Source organism: Psammomys obesus, unplaced genomic scaffold (assembly GCF_907164565.1).
Source record: "Psammomys obesus unplaced genomic scaffold, mPsaObe1.curated_primary_1811, whole genome shotgun sequence".
NCBI classification, from domain to species: Eukaryota; Metazoa; Chordata; class Mammalia; order Rodentia; family Muridae; genus Psammomys; species Psammomys obesus.
This window is the reverse complement of record NW_026585895.1, coordinates 727,410-747,945: the sequence shown is the minus strand read 5'-3', so window position 1 is coordinate 747,945 and position 20,536 is coordinate 727,410. Positions and strand designations below refer to the sequence as shown.

Here is a 20,536-nt window from a genome sequence, read left to right as displayed (position 1 = left end):
CTCTCCCATGGGGTGGGTCTCAAGTTGGGTCAGTCATTATTTGGCCCGTCTCTCAATCTCTGCTCCATCTTTATCCTTAAAATTCTGGGTCAAAGGTTTCGTGGATGGGTTGCTGTTCCACTCCCTTCTCTGGAAGTTTCTCCTGACTACATGAGGTGGTGACAGAAGATTCTATATCTTCTTCTGCTAGGCCTCTCAGCCAGAGTCACCCCTGTAGACTCCATGGAGCCTCCCCACCCCAGAGATGGCCCCCATTGATTTCCGTTCTCTCTCCCAGTTTCCCCTTCATCCCCTTCTTACACCTGATTCCCACCTCAGTTTTCCTTTCCACCCCCTCTTCCACCCAGTTCCCTCCCTCAATTTATTTCATTTGTCTATTTTATTTGCCTTTCTGAGTGAGATTCAAGCATCCTACCTTGGGCCTTCCTTGTTACTTAGCTTCGTTGGGTCTATGGTTATTCTGCATTTTATGGCTTATATCCACTTATAAGTGAGTACATGCCTCCCATGTCTTTCTTTACCTCACCCAGGATGATATTCTCTAGTTCCATCCATTTGCCTGAAAGTTGCATGATGTTCTTGTTTTTAATAGCGGAGTAGTATTCCATTGTGTAAAGGTACCACATTTTCTTTATCCATTCTATGGTTCAGGAACATTTAGGCAGTTTCCAGTTTCTGGAAATTACAAATAAATCTGCTATGAACATAGATGAGCAACTGTCTTGTGGTACGGTGGAGTATCTTTTGGGTATATGCCCAGGTGTGGTATAGCTGGGTCTTGACGTAGAACTGTTTCCAATTTTCTGTGAAACCTCAAGATTGATGTCCACAGTGCTTGTACAAGTTTACACTCTCATCAGCAATGAAGGAGTACTCCTCTTCTTCCACTTTTCACCAGCATGTGCCATCACTTGAGTTTTTGATCCTGCCATTCTGATGGGTGTAAGAGGGAATCTCAGAGTTGTTTTGATTTGCGTTTTCCTGTTGACTAAGACACTGAACATTTCTTTAAGTGCTTCTAAGCCATCCAATACTCCTCTGTTGAGAATTAGCTGTTTAGCTTTGTATCCCATTTTTAATTGGATTATTTGGTTTATTGGTGTTTAATTTCTTGACTTCTTAAATATTTTTGATAGTAACCCTTTGTCAATGTAGGGTTGGTGAAGATGTTTTCCCAATTTTAGTCTGTTGTTTTGTCCTATTGACGGTGTCATTTGCCTTACAGAAGCTTTTCAGTTTCTTGAGGTCCCATTTATTAATCATTGATATTAATATCTGAATCATCTGTTCAGGAAGTTGTCTCCTGTGCCAATGAGTTCAAGGCTCTTTCTCTTTCTCTTTTATTAGATTTACTGTCTCTGGTTTAATGTTGAAGACTTCGGTCCACTTGGACTTAAAGTTTGTGCAGGGTGAGAATCAGAATCTATTTACATTCTTCTGCATGTAGACATTCAATTAGTCCTGCTCTATTTGTTGAAGATGCTCTTTTTTCATTGTATGGTTTCAGTTTCTTTGTTGAAAATCAAGTATGTGTATGTGTGTGGGTTTATTTCTGAGTCTCTGACTCAATTCCATCAATTGACCTGTTTGTTCTTATTGCCAATACCATGCAGTTTTCATTACTAGTGCTCTGTATGGTGATACCTAGTGCTTCTGGATGGTGATACCTCCAGAAGATCTTTTATTTTATAGGATTGTTTTCACTATCCTGGGTTATTTATTTTTCCATATGAAGTTCAGAATTGCTCTTTCAAGGTCTGTAAAGAATTGTGTTGGAATTGTGATGGGAATTACATTGATCCTGTAGAATACTTTTGGTAAAATGGCCATTTTTTACTATGTTAATCCTACCAAATCATGAGCATGGGAGATCTTTTCATCTTCTGATATCTTCTCCAATTTCTTTCTTCAGAGACTTGAAGTTCTTGTCATACAGGTCTTTTATTTGCTTAGTTAGAGTTATGTGACAGCCTATTTGGAGTTAATGGCAATTTGGAATGAGCATCTAAGCAGTGAAACTTGGCCACTTGGCCCTGGTTACCATCTAAAGCTTGGAGGCTAAGAGATTGACCCTGGCAATTCTTCAGCAGTGGGCCTTGACCCTGAGAACTAGAGAGTAAATTTCTTGCTACCATGGTAACCAGACGGCTGACTCTGGGTAACCTTGAGTGAGCTCTCCTATGTTTTGGCCAAGTCAAGCTCCTGCCTGAGAAACTGCTTGTGCTTTTCTGCCTGCTTAAGTGTTAACCTGACGTCGATTAAACTGACACCTGGATCAGAGCCTAGACTTGGTGTCCTTCTCTGTGTTGCCCTCTCTCAGGTGGTATTCAGGTGTTGCTGCTGGGCAGCGACAGAGTTACACCAAGATACTTTATATTGTTTGTGGCTGTGAAGGTGTTGGTTTCCTAACTTCTGTCTCATCCCATTTATCATGTGTATAAAGAAGAGCTACTGATTTTTTTGAGTTAATTTTATATGCAGCCACTTTGCTGAAAGTGTTTTATAAGTAGTAGGAGTCCTATGGTAGAATTTTTGGGGTCACTTAAATATATAAATATATTTATATTATTATAAATATTATATTATATTATATTATTATAAATATAATAAATAATAATTAAATATTAAATATATAAAATTTTCTTCTATGATTTTCTTGAAAATATTTTCTGGACCTTGGAGCCTGGAGTCTTCTTTTTCATCAATTCCTATTATTCTTAGATTTTGTCTTTTCATAGCATCCTTGATTTCTTGGATATTTTGTGATTGGAATTTTTCTGATTTTACTTTTTCTTTGAGAGAAGTATCAATTTCTGCAAGTGTGTCTTCAGCTCCAGAGATTCTCTCTTCCATCTCTTGTATTCTGTTGGTGATGCTTACTTTTGTGGTTCCTGATCTTTTCTCCAAGTTCTCCAGCTCAAGAGTTTTCTCATTTTGTGTTTTCTTTATTGATTCTAATTCTGTTTTCATGCCTTGCACCATTTCTTCCATGTGTTTGAATTTGGATTCCTGTCTCTCTACGATGGACTCTATTTCTTTGTTCATTTCCTTTTTGTATGCCACTAATTTTTTCTCTACTTGTGCCTCTATTTGTTTGGCTATGTTTGCCTGTGTTTCTTTAAGGGTTTTGTCTATTTCTTCTTTCTTTACCTCCAATTGACTGGCCAACTCTTTGAAAGATTTGTTCATTTCCTCCTTATGAGCCTCAAATAATTGAGCAAGCATGGCTTTAAGGTCATTTTCCTGTGCTTCTGATGAATTGGAGTATCCATCGATTTTGGGGTTTGCTGGTGAAGTCATGATGTCCTGATTTATGTTGGAAGTGTTCTTTCGCCTACCTCTGGCCATTGGCTTATCTGAGACCTTCCCTGTTTATTTTTGGATTCAGCCGATCAGACTGGTACTGTCTCTCTCTCGAGTCTGGAGAATTCTTCAGGAAGTTGAGAGAGGTCCCGTGTCCTTAGCGTGTGCTGAGGACTAGCTGTACCTGTGGGAGGAAAGTACGCAGGCGCAAACAGAGGCAAATGCAAACGTGCGTGCGTGTGTATGTGTGTGTGTGTGTAAGTGGGTGTGGGCGTGTGTCTCGAGGGACAGAGTGATGGCTAATGTTGAACCCTTGAGTGTGTGGGAGGGGCTCTGCAATGTATATGTCGCAGGCGCTAGTGATGATCGCAGCGCAATTTCTGGCATTAACTGCCTTAACTCCTCAATTAGACCCACAGAGCAGGAACTTCAATGTTCCAAGTGCCCCTCTGTTTCCCAAAGTGGGTATATGGGTGGGAGGGGGCTCGATGCCTGGCTTCTGTTTTAGCAGGACCCAGGATCAGTGGAGCTGCAGATTCTCAAGGGTGCACTCACTTACAGGCAGGTCACTTGGCAGAGATCGGTGTATCTGGGCTCTCTGTTCTCTGGTTTGGCCCTGCTTCTTTGATGTGCTCCGCCAGTTCTGTGCTGTTGTCACTGCCAGGTTATGAGGTCTTGCTGCAGCTTGGAGATTTCAGGGTGGTCACGTCAGTAGGAATCGGGGTAACCAGCCTTTCTGTTCTCTGGTTTGGCCCTGGTTAGTCTTAAACTGGAGGGCTGATGTGACTCGCCAGCTCAGTGCTGCTCCGCCGCCAGGTTAGAAAGTCCCGCTGTATCTGGAGACTGGGTTGTTAGTCCAGATGCTTTCTGGGAGGTCCTGGGGTCTCTTCACTGTGCTCTCCAAGCTTCGAAGGCCCAGCGCCTGGTGTGTCTAGCTTGTATGGCGTTTCTGTCTGGTTTTGGTGAGTATATAGCGTATTCTCTGTCACTGTGGGATTGGGCGGGCTGTACCGTCAGTGATGGCGCTCCTGCGGAGCTAGTATGGCGTCTAGCAGACTCGGGCCCTGGGAGGATGGTGCAGCTGCCGCGCGAATCTGGGGCTCCAAGACACAGTACTGTTGGCCTTTGCCGATAAAGGACTTGGGGCTCAGCCTCAGTGGCTGCAGGCCCCAGGCAGTTAGGTCTGCGCTGAGAAAGGCGAGTCCGCTGTGCCGAGGAGGAGGGAGGTCTGGGGGAGGGGAGTGCCGAGAGATCAAAGGGTCGTTTCTCACCTTCCCCAAACAAGTCCCTGGGTGTGAGACCAAGGTTTTCACCTCCTGCGATGTTCCCTGTTGTTTAGAAAGTCTCTCAGTTGTTTCCCTGGCTGAAGGACTGTCACTGTCAGTCTATGAGAGACTGGACTTTGGATAATAGCCAGAGCCAAGAGGCCGAATTCCACTGCTCAGATCCCATTAACTCCAAATTTGCCATTAACTCCAAAAAGGCTGCCACAGGGTCACATACATATACTAGCATCTGTGAATAGTGATACTTTGACTTCTTCCTTTCCAACTTGTATCTGCTGATCTCCTTTAGTTGTCTTTTTGCTCTAGCTAGAACTTCAAGTACTATATTGTTAGATACAAAGAGAGTGTGCCTCCTTGTCTTGTCACTGATTTTAGTGAAATTGCTTTAAATTTCTTTCCATTTAATTTCCAAATTAATCTTTCCAATTAATTTCCATTTAATGGAAATTTAATTTCCATTTAATTTAATTTGGCTATCAGCTTGCTGTGTATTGCCTTTATTGTGTCTAGATATATACCTTAAATCTCTGATCTTTAACGTGAAGGGGTGTTGAATTTTGTCAAAGGCCTTTTCAGTGTATAATGAGATGATCATTTTTTTTCCTTTAGTTTTTTTTTTTTTAATATGTTGGATTACATTGATGGATTTTTGTATGTTGAACCATCCCTGCATCCCTCAGATGAAGCCTACTTGATCATAGTGGATGGTATTTTTAATGTGTTCTTGGATTCCATTTGCACATTTTATTGAGTATTTTTTGCATCAATGTTCATAAGAGAGATTGGTCTGAAGTTCTCTTTCTTTGTTGGGTCTTTGTGTTGTTCAGGTATCAGGGTGACTATGACCTCATTGAATGAGTTTGGAAATGTTCCTTCTGTTTCTGTTTTGTAGAATAGTTTGAGGAGTATTAGTATTTGCTCTTCTTTGAAAGTCTGGTAGAATTCTGCACTAAAATCATCTAGCCCATGAATTTTTTTGTTTGAAATGTTTTTAATGACTGTTTCTATTTCCTTAGAAATTATAGTTCTATTTCAATTGTTTACCTGCTCTTGACTTAAATCTGGTAAGTGGTATCTATCAAGAAAACAATTCACTTCATTTATATTTTCCAGTTTTGTGTAGTACAGGTTTTTGAAGTAATACCTAATGAGTCTTTGGATTTTGTCAGTGTTTGTTATATGCCCATTTTAATTTCTGGTTCTGTTTATTTGGATACTGTGTCTCTGCCTTTTAATTGGTTTGGCTAAGGGTTTGTCTATCTTGTTGGTTTTTTCAAAGAACCATCTCTTGGTTTAGTTGATTCTTTGTTTTTTCCCCTTTGTTTCTAATTTATTGATTCTAGCCCTTGGGTTTGATTATTTTCTGCTATCTATTCCTCTTGGATGTGTTTGCTTCTCTCCCCACCAATCCCCCGAGGGCTTCTAGGTGTGCTTTTAAATTGGTAGTATGAGATCTCTCTGATCACTTTATGAAGGCATTTAGTCCTATGAACTTTCCTCAGCACTGCTTTCGTTATACCGTGTAAGTTTGGGTATGTTGTGCCTTCATTTTCTTTGAATTCTAGACAGTTTTTCATTTCTTTCTTTCTTTTTTCCCTGACCATTGAGTAAAGAGTTGTTCAAATTTCCATGAGTTTACAGGCTTTCTGTTGTTTCTGTTGTTGAATTTCAGCTTTAATACATGGTGATCTGATAAGAAGCTAGGGGTTATTTCAGTTTTCTTGTATCTGTCCAGGCTTGCTTTGTGACTGGCTCTATAGTCAATTTTGGAGAAGTCTTATGAGGTGCTGAAAAGATGATATATTCTTTCGTGTTTGGGTTAAAAGTTCTGATTCATAACATCTGTTATTTTCACTATTTCTCTGTTTAGTTTCTGTCCATTGGTGAGAGTAGGGTATGGAAATCTATCACTATTAATATGTGAGTTTTAATGTGTGATTTAACTTTTATTAATGTTTCTTGTAAAAATCTGGATGTCCTCATATTTGAGACATAGCTATTCAAGACTGAGCTCTCTTGGTGGATTTTTTTTTATGAAAAAATTTGTATGAAATGTCCTTCCTCCATCTCTTATTTAATTTTGGTTGAAATTCTATTTTATCAGATATTAGAATATTATTCCAGCTTCCTTTTCAGGTTTCTTTGCTTGGAAAACTTTTTCCATCCCTTTACTCTTAGGTTATGTCTATCTTTTTTGCTGAAGTGTGTTTTTTGTATGCAATAGAATGATGGATCATGTTTAAGCATCCATCTGCTAATCTGTGTCTTTTTTATTGGGGAGTTGAAGCCATTGATGTTGAAAGATATTAATGAGCAGTGGTTGTTACTTTCTGTTATTTTGATGTTGGTGGTGGTTGTGTGTGTGTGTGTGTGTATTTGTGAAAGTATGCACTCCCCTTGTTTGGTTTTATTTTTGTGGGGTTATTTATTTCCCATGTTTTCTTGTGTGTAGTTAACTTCCTTGGGTTGGGATTTTCCTTCTAGTATCTTCTGTAGGGTGGATTTGTGGACAGATGTTGTTTTAATTTAGTTTTGTTATGGAATATCTTGTTTTCTCTATTTATGGTAATTAAAAGTTTTACTGGTTATAGTAGTCTGGGCTCACATCTGTGGTTTCTTAGAGTCTACAATATTCCTGCCCAGGCCCCTCTGGCTCTTGGAGTCTTTCTTGAGAAGTTGCATGTAATTCTGATAGTTCTGCCTTTATGTGCTATTTGACCTTTTCCATTTACTGCTTTTAATACTCTTTCATTGTTCTACACACTTAGTGCCTACATAAAAACTAGAGAGATATCCTACTATCAACTTAATAGCACACCTGAAAGTTTAGGCTGGTGAATCAGTGGAAGCAAATAGAAGACCCAGAAATAAACCCACATACCTATACATACCTGATTTTTGACAAGCCAAAACCATACGATGTAAAAAGACAGTATTTTCAACAAATGATGCTAACTGGATGTCTACATGGAGAAAAATGCAAACAGATACATATTTGTCGCCCTGCATAAAACTCAAGTCCAAATGGATCGAAGACCTCAACATAAAACCAGATACACTAAATCAGCTAGAGGAGAAAGTGGGTAAGAGCCTTGAACTCATTGGCACAGGAGACAACCTCATGAACAGAAAGTTCTAGAAGAAAAAGAAGAAACCACTCTGAAAATAAGTAGATGGCAGGAAATCATCAAACTCAGGGATGAACTCAACAAATTAGAATAGAAGAGAATAATACAAGGAATTAATGAAAGATGGTTGATTCTTTGAAAAATTAACTAAAGGCAAAGAAAGAATATCCAAATTAACAAAATCATAATTGAAAAGGGGAAGGTAACGATAGATACCAAGGAAATACAGACAATCATGCACATATATTTTAAAAACTCCATCAAATTTTATATTTATATTTTACTCCATCAAATTGGAAAATCTAAAACAAAAGTATAATTTTCTCAATGCATACCACCTACAAAGAGTTAAATCAAGATCAAATAAGCAATTTAAGCAAACCTGTTACCCCTAGTAAAATATAAGCAGTAATTGAAAGTCTCCTAATCAAAAACAGCTTATTGCCAGATGGTTTTAGTGCAGAATTCTACCAAACTTTCAAAGAAGAGTCAATGCCAACACTCATAAAATTATTCCACAACATAGTAACAGAAGAAACTCTTCCCAATTCATTTTATAAGGCTACAGTCATCCTGATACCCAAACCACACAAAGTCTCAACAAAGAAACAGAATTATATACCAATCTCCCTCATGAATATAAATAGAAAAAAATTAACAAAATATTCACAAACCCAACCTAAGAACATATAAAAAAGATCGTCTGCTGTTAGGGAGTGGTCTTGTGCTGTGTATTCTGATGCTGATTATTGGCCCCCAAGATCTGGTTGGTTCCCAGATGAACAGACACTCACATACCTCAAAATGACTTTCATAACCTTGCCAAAGAAATTATCCCTGATTGATTGATTAAAAGATCTGTACCTGGGCAGGACAAAAGGAGGTAGGCATGGCTAGAGTTTGAGAGCTTGGAGAAGAGGAGGACCTTGGGAAGGAAACAGAAACAAGAACAGGAGGAGAAAGGAAGCAGAGAGTCACCATAAGTAAGCATAAAGAAACACACGGTAGGCATAGATGAAGGAAGTGCCCCAGATGAATAGGCAAGTATTTATGGAACTATGGATGGGAGGTAGCCTGGGATGGGGCTGGGAGATAAAGGCAGCTTATAAAGTTAATATCTGCCCTGTCCCAGGTGATACAAGACTATTATAAAATCTATTAGGTGTCTGTGTCTTTTATTGATTGTGATAGTGGGTTAGATATACTGCCATGATAATTATAGGCTAACAATAAACATTATTAGACCATACCATTAAATTAACAGCAAGAATCTACCATGATCATCTAGGTTTAAACCCAGAGATTTAGGGTGGTTCAACATATAAAAATAAGTAAATATAATCTACTACATGAACAAACTGAACAAACCCTGTTATCATCTCATTAGATGTAGAAAAGGCCTTTGGCAAATTCCAACACCCCTACATGATAAAAGTCCTGGGATAAAATGGTCATACCTCAATATAGAAAAAAAAGTTCAAAGCAATTTCACCAAAATCAGGAATAAGACAAGGTCATCCACTCTCTCCATATCTAATCTATGTAGTACTTGGAGCTGTAGCTGAAGAAATAAGACAACTGAAAGAGATATAAATTGAATAGGAAGAAGTCAAAGTATCCTCTTTAGCAGATGATATGATAGAAAACATAGTGACCCTAAAAATTCCACCAGGGAACTCCCACAGCTGATAAAGTCTGTAGCTGTATACAAAATTAATTCACAAAAATTATACAAATGACAAATATTCTGAGAAAGAAAGCATTTAAACAGCACCTTTCATGAAAGCCTCCAACAACAAAATTTGTCTTTGGTGTAACTCTAACCAACCAAGTGAAGAACTTGTATGATAAAAACTTCAAGTGTTTGAAGAAATAACTTGAAGAAGATATCATAATATGGAAAAAATCTCCCATGCTCATGGATCTGTAGGACTAACATAGTAAAAATAGGCATCCTATCAGCAACAATCTGTAGATTTCATGCAATTACCATCAAAATTCCAACACATTTTTTTTTTTTTTTTTTACAAATCTTGAAAGGACAATTCTTGGCTTCATATGACAAAAACAAAACAAAACAAAACAAAAAACAAAACAGAATAGCTAAAACAATCCCAAACAACAAAAGAATTGCTGGAAGTCTCATTTTTCTGGATTTCAAGCACCACAGAGATAAATTAATTTAAAAAATATACATGGTATTGACATAAAAACAGATAGGTTGGTTAATGGATTTGAATCAAAGACCCACAAATAAATCGAACCAACTATGGGCACCCAATTTTTAATAAAGAAGCAGAAATTCACATTTGAAAAGAAGACATCACCTTTAATAAATAGTGCTAGTCAAGTTGGATGTTGGCATATAGAAGAATACAAGTAGATCTATATGTATAATCCTACACAAAATGCAAATCCATGTGGATTAAAGACCTTAATATAAAACCAGAGACACTGAACTTCATAGAAGAGAAAGCAGAGAATAACCTTGAACTCACTGGCACAGGAGATGAATTTTTGAATAGAACACTGATAGCACAGGCACTAAGACCAACAATTAATTAATGGGACCTCATGAAACTGAATGTTAAAGTCTGCATGCCAATGTCTCTCTTTGCTTTGACAAGGTTCCAGGATTCAGGGTAAGATCTGGGATAGGATGTGAAATTCCTGTTCACTTATCTCTTGGGTCTCCAAGATGATGGCTCAGGCAATTGCTCATGATTTATGATTGAAAGAAAAAGTAATAGGGGACAGAGCCCAGAATTCCTTCTGTAATAATAAGGATGGGCTGCACTGCTGCTAAGAAAACATAAGCTGATCATTTTTTTTTTTCTCTGACTGGAGCTGTCTTAAAAAGCAGCTTCTAGCCAAAACTGCAAGGATTGTAAAAGGGGGCTGTTTGATCTGAGATTAGCTTCTGAGCAGGAGCAGGTTGCTGTGGAGGCCTCCACTGGCTAAGTAAACTTGGTTTGCTCATTTTGTAAGGCTTGCTCATCTTGTTAGGTCCTGAATCTACTCACTTATTTGTGAATCAATAGGAAAAGGAAAAGAGGAGATAAAGTAAGCAATGACCACTCAGGCACACACACCCAAGGGAAGAGGTTGGATGAAGTTAAAAACTTTAACAAATCCCCACAAGCTCAAATATGGCTAGGACGTTGATTTTTTTATTATATATTTTTTGTTTTTAATTTATTTTTTATATTAATTACAGTTTATTCACTTTGTATCCCAGCTGTACCTCCCTTCCTCATTCCCTCACAATTCCACCCTTCCCCCCTCATCTCCTCCCATGACCCTTTCCAAGTCCACTTATAGGGGAGGTCCTCCTCCACTTTCATCTGACCCTAGTTATCAGGTCTCATCAGACTGGCTTCAATGTCCTCCTCTATGGCCTGGAGGTGATCAAAGAGCCAGCCACTGAGTTCATGTCAGAGAAAGCCTCTGTTCCCATTTCTAGGGAACCTACTTGGACATTGAGCTGCCATGGGCTACATCTGAGCACAGGTAATAGGTAATATCCATGAATGGTCCTTGGTTGGAGTATCAGTCTCAGAAAAGACCCCTGTGCCCAGATTTTTTGGTTCTGTTGGTCTCCTTGTGGAGCTCCTGTCCTCTTCAGGTCTTACTGTCTCCCTCTTCTTTTTAATTCTTTATTAATTACACTTTATTCACTTTGTATCCCCCCTGTGTTTTCCTCCCTCTTCCCATCCAGATCCCTGCCTTCTTCCGCACTCTGCAGGCATGCCCCTCCCCAAGTGCACTGATAGGGGAGGTCTTCTTTTCCTTCATTCTGATCCTAGTCAATTAGGTCTCATCAGGAGTGGCTGCATTGTCTACTTCTGTGGCCTGGTGATGCTGCTTCCCCCTCAGGGGGTGGTAATTAAAGAGCAGGAAGATTCTCTGCACTCTGCCTAAGATTTGGTTATGAGTCTCAGCATCTGCTTTGATACACTGCTGGGTAAAGTCTTTCAGAGGTCCTCTGTGGTAGGCTCCTATCCTGTTTTCTCATGTTTCCAATGTCCATCCTGTTTTGTTTTGTTTTTTTTTTCTGAGTGAGGATTGATCGTCTTACCCAGAATCCTCCTTCTTGCTTGGTTTCTTTAGGTGTACACAGATTTGTGTAGGTTGTCCTATATTATATGTCTAGTATCCACTTATAGGTGAGTATATACTGTGTGTGTCTTTCTGCTTCTGGGATACCTCACTCAGGATGATTTTTTTCTAGATCCCACCATTTGCCTGCAAATTTCATGATTTCCTTGTTTTTAATTGCTGAGTAGTATTCCATTGTGTAAATGTACCACAATTTCTGTATCTACTCCTCCATTAAGGGACATTTCAGTTGTTTCCAGGTTCCTTGCTATTATGAATAAAGCTACCATGAACATGGTTGAACAAATGGATGATGTTAATTTTTACTAGCATCTTCTCTGTAGAAATTGCATCAAGTTTAGTCTTCCAGTTCCATCGTATCAGCCCATATGTACATATAGACAGACAGTTAGACATATAGACCTGTACGTATTCATACAGATGTTCAATGTACTGTACAAAAGGATCTACTTACATACATACAGACAATTGACATCCATTCATGTAACATATATACATACATATATATATATATATATATATATCAGGCAGATAGACATATTTACATATATACAACTCATGGATGAAGCAAATTCTAGCAGGCTTCTGCCCAATGCATTTCTGCCAACAGGCTCTGCTCTCATTTATTGTGTGGTTACAGTTTTATACTTCTGAAACAAAGGGCTTACCTCAAAGTTAAAAAAAACAAATCACAAAGCCAGATGAATTCTTAAATACAACAAATTACATGCTTTAAAACTAAGCATTTCTTATCCATGTATCCATTACATAAGTTCATAGTGAGTTCATAGTGACAAAGGTTGAGAAGTTCTAAAGGTTAACAGGGTCCAAAAGTTACGAGAATATATGTCATTTCAATTAGGACTGACTTGGCTACACATTCTCCAGCTATCTCTTAGTTTATAGTGAGTTCAGAACAATAATTTAATCTGTCTCTCATTCCAAGAAACAAAGTAAGTTTAAAATGACAGTATATAATGCTGTCATTATAAGGTACATATAAGGTGATAAGGTATAAGGAATTACAACAGAACAATTTGTATATATTTTGATATTAAGGTTTGTACTTAATTAGACATTGTTTGGTAGTCCCATTATTATTTGGATTCATGGGAAGTTTAATCCAACTTGCTTATGTTTATGGTGTATACCAGGATTCGTGAGTGAAGGCTTATCTTGAAGATACAAATCTGTTTCCTAGTGAGGCATCTGGAGGTCCACAAAGGTATTTATTGCAGCCATAAACTTTCTAAAATTGTTTTAGAAGTTCTAAAAAAATTTAACGTTAAAACTGCTTGAATAAAATCAGGAATTCCATAATTGAGAATTAATTCATCTGAACAGCAATACATCTTCAATAAGATCCCATCAGAAGTTTGTTCAATCAGAGTGGGTAAATACCCAGAAAGTGACAATACCCACCATGCCAGATTTTAGAGAGATGCAGCAGTGCACAAATGATGGTGTTGTCAGAGGTTGGAAGAAATTCTGGGGTACATCATGGTACAAACTTTGCAAAATACTGGATCCCCTTCCAAAAGGCCTACCTGCCTAATGAGCTCCTTTAACAGACTGGCTCCTGACAATTGAAAACCTTCTATATGGCAAAGGACACTGTTATTCAGGCAAGGTAGCAAGTTCCAGAATGGGAATAGATTTTTATCAACTCCACACGTGATAGAAGACTAATATCCAAAATCTATAAAGAACCCAGGAAACAATGTATCCAAAAATCAAATAATACAATTAAAATGGGCTATATATCTAAGCAAAATTTTCAATAGAGGAAACTCAAATGACTGAGAAACACTTAATAAATGTCCAAATCCTTAGCCATCAGGGGAATGCAAATCAAAACTACTTTGAGATTCCATTTTACACTTTTCAGGGTGACTAAGATCAACACAAGGGACAATTCATGCTGATGAAGATGAAGAATAAGGGGAACATTCATCCACTGCTGGTGGGAGTGCAAACTCATACAGACACTATGGAAGTCAACATGGAAGACAGGAATCAGTCTACCTCATGATTCACTACACCACTTTTGGACATATACCTAAATTATACTTCATTGTACCACAAGGACACTTGCTCAGTCATGTTCATGGCTGCTCTATTAAACATAGCCAGAAACTGGAAACAACTTAGATGTTTGTTAACGAAAAAATTGATAAAGAAAATGTGGTACATTTATACAGTGAAGTATTACACTATTGTTAAAAAAGCTGACATAAATTTTGCAGGCAAATGGATGGAACTAGAGAAAAGTCATCTTGAGCAAGATAACCCAGACCCAGACAATTATAGTGTGTATTCACTTATATGTGGATATTAACTGTCCAGTAAATGATAACCAACCTACAATCTGTAGAACCAGAGAGGTTAGGTATAAAGGAGAACCTCATGGATCTCTGTGGAAGTTAGAAATAGAATAGATTTTCTTTGGGTAGAATTGGGGCAGAAAGGAGGATCATGAGGGGAAGGGAAGGAGAGATAGGGTCAATAGAAGGAACAAAGGAAGAAATAGCTAAAATTGGGGAAGGAGGCATTTGAGAGTTGGTATGCAAACCTAGCTCAACGGAAACTTCCTGAAAGATATGAAGGTGATTCCAGTAAAGTCTCCAAATAATGAGGGAGTTAGAATACCAACTGGCCATCTCTGGTCACTAAACGAAGCTCCCAGGTTTAGTACTGGGTTATATCTAATTGAGTTAATGGCTGAAAGAGTCCTTCAGAAGTCCCCAAACAATCTAGCCTGTTGCCAAGACAATAGGTTAATCTCTACAAACTCAGAGCAAAGCTCTGTTGTTGAAGACAACACCTTCACAGCTCACTGAGCATGGAGAAGTTGAGCTGGTGCCCACACAGAACCTTTCACCCCTACGTTCTAATATATTTGATATGGGAAAGTACTCTGCAAGATATCAAATAGAAAACACCAACCCAGCTAGAAAAGCATTGATCTACAATGCTGTCTTGCCTGCAAAATATGCTAGAGCAATGGTGACACAAAAACTGTGAGAAACCAACCAATGTCTGATTGGACTTAAAGCCCACTCCATGATATGGAACCCATACCGGACATTTTATGGGTGACCAAAAACCAGAGACTAGATATCTCAGAGACCTTGGGTAAGACTAAATACTACTGGTCTTTAAAAATTAGTGATAAAATGACTTCTAATGACATTCTGCTATACTCAGATCAATAAGGATTCAGACATTATCAGAGAAGCTTTCATCTACAGCAGATGAGGACAAATATAGATATCCACTCTATACACACACAGAGACCTTGAACCAGACAGGTATAAATGGAAAATCTTCATCAAATTCCTTTCCTCAGACCTCAGGAAACACTGTAGAAGAGGAGGCAAAAAGCTCAAGAGACAGAAAAGAGGGGGGACACCGGGAGAACAAGGACCTTTAAATCAACTGAACAGAGCTCATATGAACTCACAGAAACTGAAGCAAGCACATGACCTACACAGTTCTGTGCCAAGTCTTTTACATATGTGTTATAGTTTTTAGTATTTTTATGAGACTCTGTGAAAGTGAACTAGTAGGTGTCTCATTCTTGTGCCTGCTCTTGGGGCTCTTTTCCTTCTGTGTTTTGTCTTATCCAACATTAGTGTGAGGGCTTTTGTTTTGTCTTATTATATTTTATTTTATTATTTTTTTTTGTTATCTCCTAGAAGCCTTCTCTGTTCTAATGAGAGACAGAAAAGGAGTGGATCCAGATGGGAGTGCAGGAGGGAAAGAACTGAGAGGTGTAGAGGAAGGGGAAAGAATGTTTTCAAATAAGGGGGACAATAGGTCATACGTATAGTCTTTCTTGAAAATTACTTGAAGTGTATTTAATAGCTTCACACACTAACACTGTCGGTTAAAATGTTCTGTTAATGTTTATGTACATATTATTACATACGTTCTTTATAGTCTTATTGAAATTTAAGTTGAATTATTCTGTTAATTATTGAGAGAATTTTATTGACATCTCCCATTCCAATTTTGACGACATCTGTTTCTCCTTATCAATTTTTGCTTCATAATATTTTGAAACTCTGTTTTCCATTGTATAAAGGTTTAGTAGTGTAACATTTTCATGATAATTTAGCCTGATTATGAATATAGAATTATCTTATTTTGCTTGATTATTTTCTTTGGCTCAAAAGATGCTTAGTCTAAAGTTAATGTAGCTATTATCTAAGTGTACTGCTTCCTGAGGGGGGGAAAAACTACATAAAAAATAAGCTGCTAATTCGGATGAGACAGGATAAGCTAGGGTCAGATGGAAGGGGAGGAGGACCTCCGCTAACCACGGACTTGGAATGGGGCAGAGAAAGAGATGAGGAAGAGAGGGTGGGGTTGGGAGGGGAAGAGGAAGAGGACTACAGCTGGGATACAAAGTGAATAAACTGTAATTAATACAAACATAAAAATTTAATTGAAAAATAAGCTGCTGATGAAATATTGTGGGACTTTGTATTAGATTTTCCTGATGGGACAAACAATAAGACTTTCAGAGAGAGTGATGACTGAGTTAGGTAATCTGTGTCAGCCACCCTTATCCTTTCTTCTCTTTAATGGGGCCATTTTGTTCTTGCTTTCCTTTGGCTGCTAATCTACCCCTGCACTTTATTTTCTCTTCAGTTTATCAAAACCTTCTTACTTTTCTTGACAATTTCATTTTTGAAAAAAAATTCAGCTGCTTTAGATTTTTGTGCAGTTCAATATCTGTTTTTAATTTTTATGTAGAGATAATCAAATCCTGCTTTGCTTCCTTCATATTTATGTCTGATTATGATGTTATACTATGGTCCAGATCCTTTGTAATAATAATAAAAAAAAAACATTTAAAAAAACACCTTCCACTTAAGAAATTTTCAGAAAACATGTCTGCAATCTGGGTCAACTAGAGTTTTTGTTTGTTTGTTTGTTTTGAGAACAAGAGAATAAGAAGAGACAGTCTTGACTTAATTATGACAAGGAGTAAACTAGGATTGGGATTTATGCTTAAATGATATGGTTTCAGAATGTAGACAGAAACGACTTTTCCCCAGATGCTGCTCGTACATTGCTCTGCTAATGGAAGAAAGGATGATAAGGAAGATAGATCAGGAGCACACACACACACACACACACACACACACACACACACACACACTTTGGAATGAGATACAGTTAAAAAATAACACTTGGCCGAAATACTTTTGAGACCATTTAAAGTTTTTCCCTTCAGGTTTAAACCCTTGAGGCTTAAGTCCTTTGGGGACATGGCTCTGAACAATTGCATGCTCCTACGATAAGGTCCTTTATTTTGTGAAATATGTGAACCAATGTTAAGCCCAAGGGTTCTTTCTTTATGTCTAGGTACATCAGCATGGGAGGTTTTTCATTACAAAGTACTTATGTAGTCACTTGTCTCAGAAAGTTTACCATCGAGAAGGAAGTCAGATCTTCTATGTTCTAGAAAATGACTATTTTCTTTAAAGTCACTGACAGATGCAGAAAGGATATCCTTAAAGAAGTGAGCACAGTAGTTTTGGACAGCACAAAGTTTTGAAACATGGTAGAGAAGCATTAATGGTGTGAAATGCTCTCTCCCTCATAATATTTTGATAGTTTACTCACAGAATTACAGTTGCTCGATGTGGCTTCTAAACCAATTTGTCTGGAGGTAAAGCATAAACATGATATGGAGATGCTTGTAGCAGTAATATACTACTTTTTGAAAACTACAGAGGAATTTTAAATCTCCACACCATAACCAGCAATATGCCTGTGAGATAACGCGTGTTAGTGAGCTTATTGTCATCTTTGTGAAAGGTAAGCCTTTTTAAGGCATAATTTCCTAACATCAGAAATATATACAAATTTATTTGCCGATTGGGGATGAATATTTCAAGAAGAGAGAGAGGAATAGGCTGTCTGCAAAAATTTCTAAAATAAGAAAACATTAGATATGAAAAGGCTATGCTAATTCTTTTCTTCACTTTGTGAATGACTCAAAGTAACTTACACTCAAATAATAAATAAATAAATAATAACCTGTTTATAAACTTGTCACAATCTATATTACACTTTGTCCTAACATACCTATCACAGTGAATTGCATGAGAGTGTACACAGAGGACATAGGACATTTCTACAATTGACAATGCTCAACAAAAATCTTAAGGTGTCAGTTTAACTGCCTAAAATACACCAGTACAGCATCACCAAAATGGTGTCATTAAAATAGTAGCAAACATGCAGATTAAGTCACTTAATTTATCTGAAATGTGCATGGTGCTTCACATGGTAATAGTTATGGGACATAACTATCATAAATTTATTATGCCATTGATTTTGTTATTTCATTTCATTTGATAGTAGCAGTCATATGTTATAATAATTGCTTTTTTAAAAGTTTATGTACGTATGAGACATCACGTAAAATAATTTAATGTTATTTTAACTATGTAGATTCTTAATTTATCATGCAAATTCCATGATAAATTGCCCTCAACGTTTGTCAGACACCATGATTTCTAAGTTTGCATCTCTCCTGCTTTTCCCTGATAGCATAATCACTTACTGGAAGATGCAGTTGTGAGAAATTCTGGCCCCTTCCCTTTCTTCTCAATTTTTCCTCTCACACTTTTCCTGGATGACATTGCTTACTTCACACCAGCCATACACTGAATTATTGTCTCTTCTCATTGGAAGATGAACATTAAGTGAAAATAATGTGTTTTGCTTTTCTTCAAAATGGCCATCCTTTTTGCCGTGTGTGGTTGACTTTCCCATATCTCTTTCTACGTTGAAATGGGAAATAGACTGAAACACACACATATGAATTGTACTTTCATATTGGTCATTATTCAGGAATAACTGGATGCCATATTTAACATTTCCCTAATATACGATATAGGATATTAAACTTCCAGTTGTATTAACAGTGTTCCCAATAAAAGTATACTCAAGTAGGATTTATAAAATTCTTTCTGTGCATGTGTGTGTGTGTGTGTGTGTGTGTGTGTGTGTGTGTGTGTGCACGTGCATGCACACATGCACACACACCATTTCTCAGTACTGTCGACCTTGACTTTACAGACTGGGTTTCCAACTGGCTTGGGACTTGCTGAGTGGGATAGGACAGCTAGGAAGTCAGCCCAAAGGCTCTATCTGTCTATGTCTTTCCTGACCTGAGGTCATAAGAGCATTCCAACTTTCTAAACATGAATTCTAGGGAGCAGGTTTCAGTGGTTTCAGGGTAAGCACTTTAAAAACTGACATATTTCCCAAACCAGTTAAAAGGGTTGCATTATTATATCACAGAGTGAAATGAAAACAGAGTAAGTTTATTAAAAGAACAATTTAAAGAACAATCACAGGAGCTACTAGATGAATGCACTTAGATAACTCTTGATGGGAGAGTGTTCAGATTCCAAAGAGCTCCAGGGGTAACTTGAAGATGACTTAGGATTTTCACACAACTGTCTAGTAAGTATGACTATTATCTTCCAGTTCAACATTGCTGACCAACTGCCTTTAATAGACCTATTGAGGACAAGTATCACTTGTTTGAGCTCGGTGGGTCATAATTCTTATTGTTTTGACAGGTCCCAACTGACCAATGGAAGAGAAGAATAAGACTGCAGTGCTTGAGTTTCTCTTCCTTGGAATCACAGACAACCTTCCTCAGAAGATTGTCCTGTTCACCATGATTTTCTTTGTTTATCTTGTCACCTTTGGGGGTAACGTGGGCATGATCACTCTCATATGGGTGGACCCCAGGCTGCACACACCTATGTACTTTTTTCTCAGCCACCTGTCCTTTATAGATGCATGCTCCTCTTCTTCTATAGCTCCCAAGATGCTGTATGACATTTTTGCAGAGAGCAAAGCCATCTCTTTCATGGGCTGTGCAGCACAGATGTGGTTCTTTGGTCTCTTTGTGGCAACCGAGTGTTTTCTCCTGGCTGCCATGGCCTATGATCGGTATGCAGCCATCTGTAAACCCTTGCTGTATACACTCATTATGTCCCAGCATGTCTGTATGTTGTTGGTTATTGGACCTTATGCCATTGCTATTATAAGTACAATGACCCACACAACTTTAACCTTTAGCTTACCATTCTGTGGTCCACACATTATCAACCACTTTTTCTGTGATATTTCCCCATTGTTGTCTCTAGCATGTACTGACACCCAGATCAATAAGTTGGTGCTTTTTGTCTTGGCTGGAGCAGTAGGTGTGCTCAGTGGTGTGATCATCCTGGTCTCCTATGTTTGCATCTTGATGACAATTTTGAAAATTCAGACAGGCAATGGGAGACGAAAAGCTTTCTCAACTTGTTCCTCTCACTTAGCAACTGTCTCTATCCTGTATGGGACACTTTTCTTCATCTATGTTCGACCTAATACCAGTTCCTCCCTGGATATTAATAAAGTGATTGCCTTATTTTATACTGTGGTGATCCCCATGCTGAACCCCCTCATCTACAGCTTGAGGAACAAAGAAGTGAAAGATGCATTCAGGAGAACTTTGGAAAAAAAACACTTTCTAATATGTGCTTAAGATAGAATCTCTCTGTGACATACCTAAGTTATGAGAGCAAAACCTAAGTTAAAGACTACTGGAGTGAGAACCAGAATCCTTGTTTTGCCTGATCACAGATGATTTCACAAACTTGTGCTAGAGCCTGACGG

The 20,536-nt window shown here is 38.0% G+C and overlaps 1 protein-coding gene across 1 annotated transcript; it reads left to right on the top strand.

Moving 5' to 3' along the window:
• Window positions 1-4,026: 4,026 nt before the first annotated feature.
• Window positions 4,027-20,405, top strand: LOC129671495 (olfactory receptor 5G3-like). Its single transcript, XM_055600518.1, has 2 exons — window positions 4,027-4,265; window positions 19,447-20,405. Exon 2 carries the CDS (start codon window positions 19,461-19,463, stop codon window positions 20,403-20,405), a length of 945 nt encoding a protein of 314 aa, XP_055456493.1. The 5' UTR covers window positions 4,027-4,265; window positions 19,447-19,460.
• Window positions 20,406-20,536: the final 131 nt, after the last annotated feature.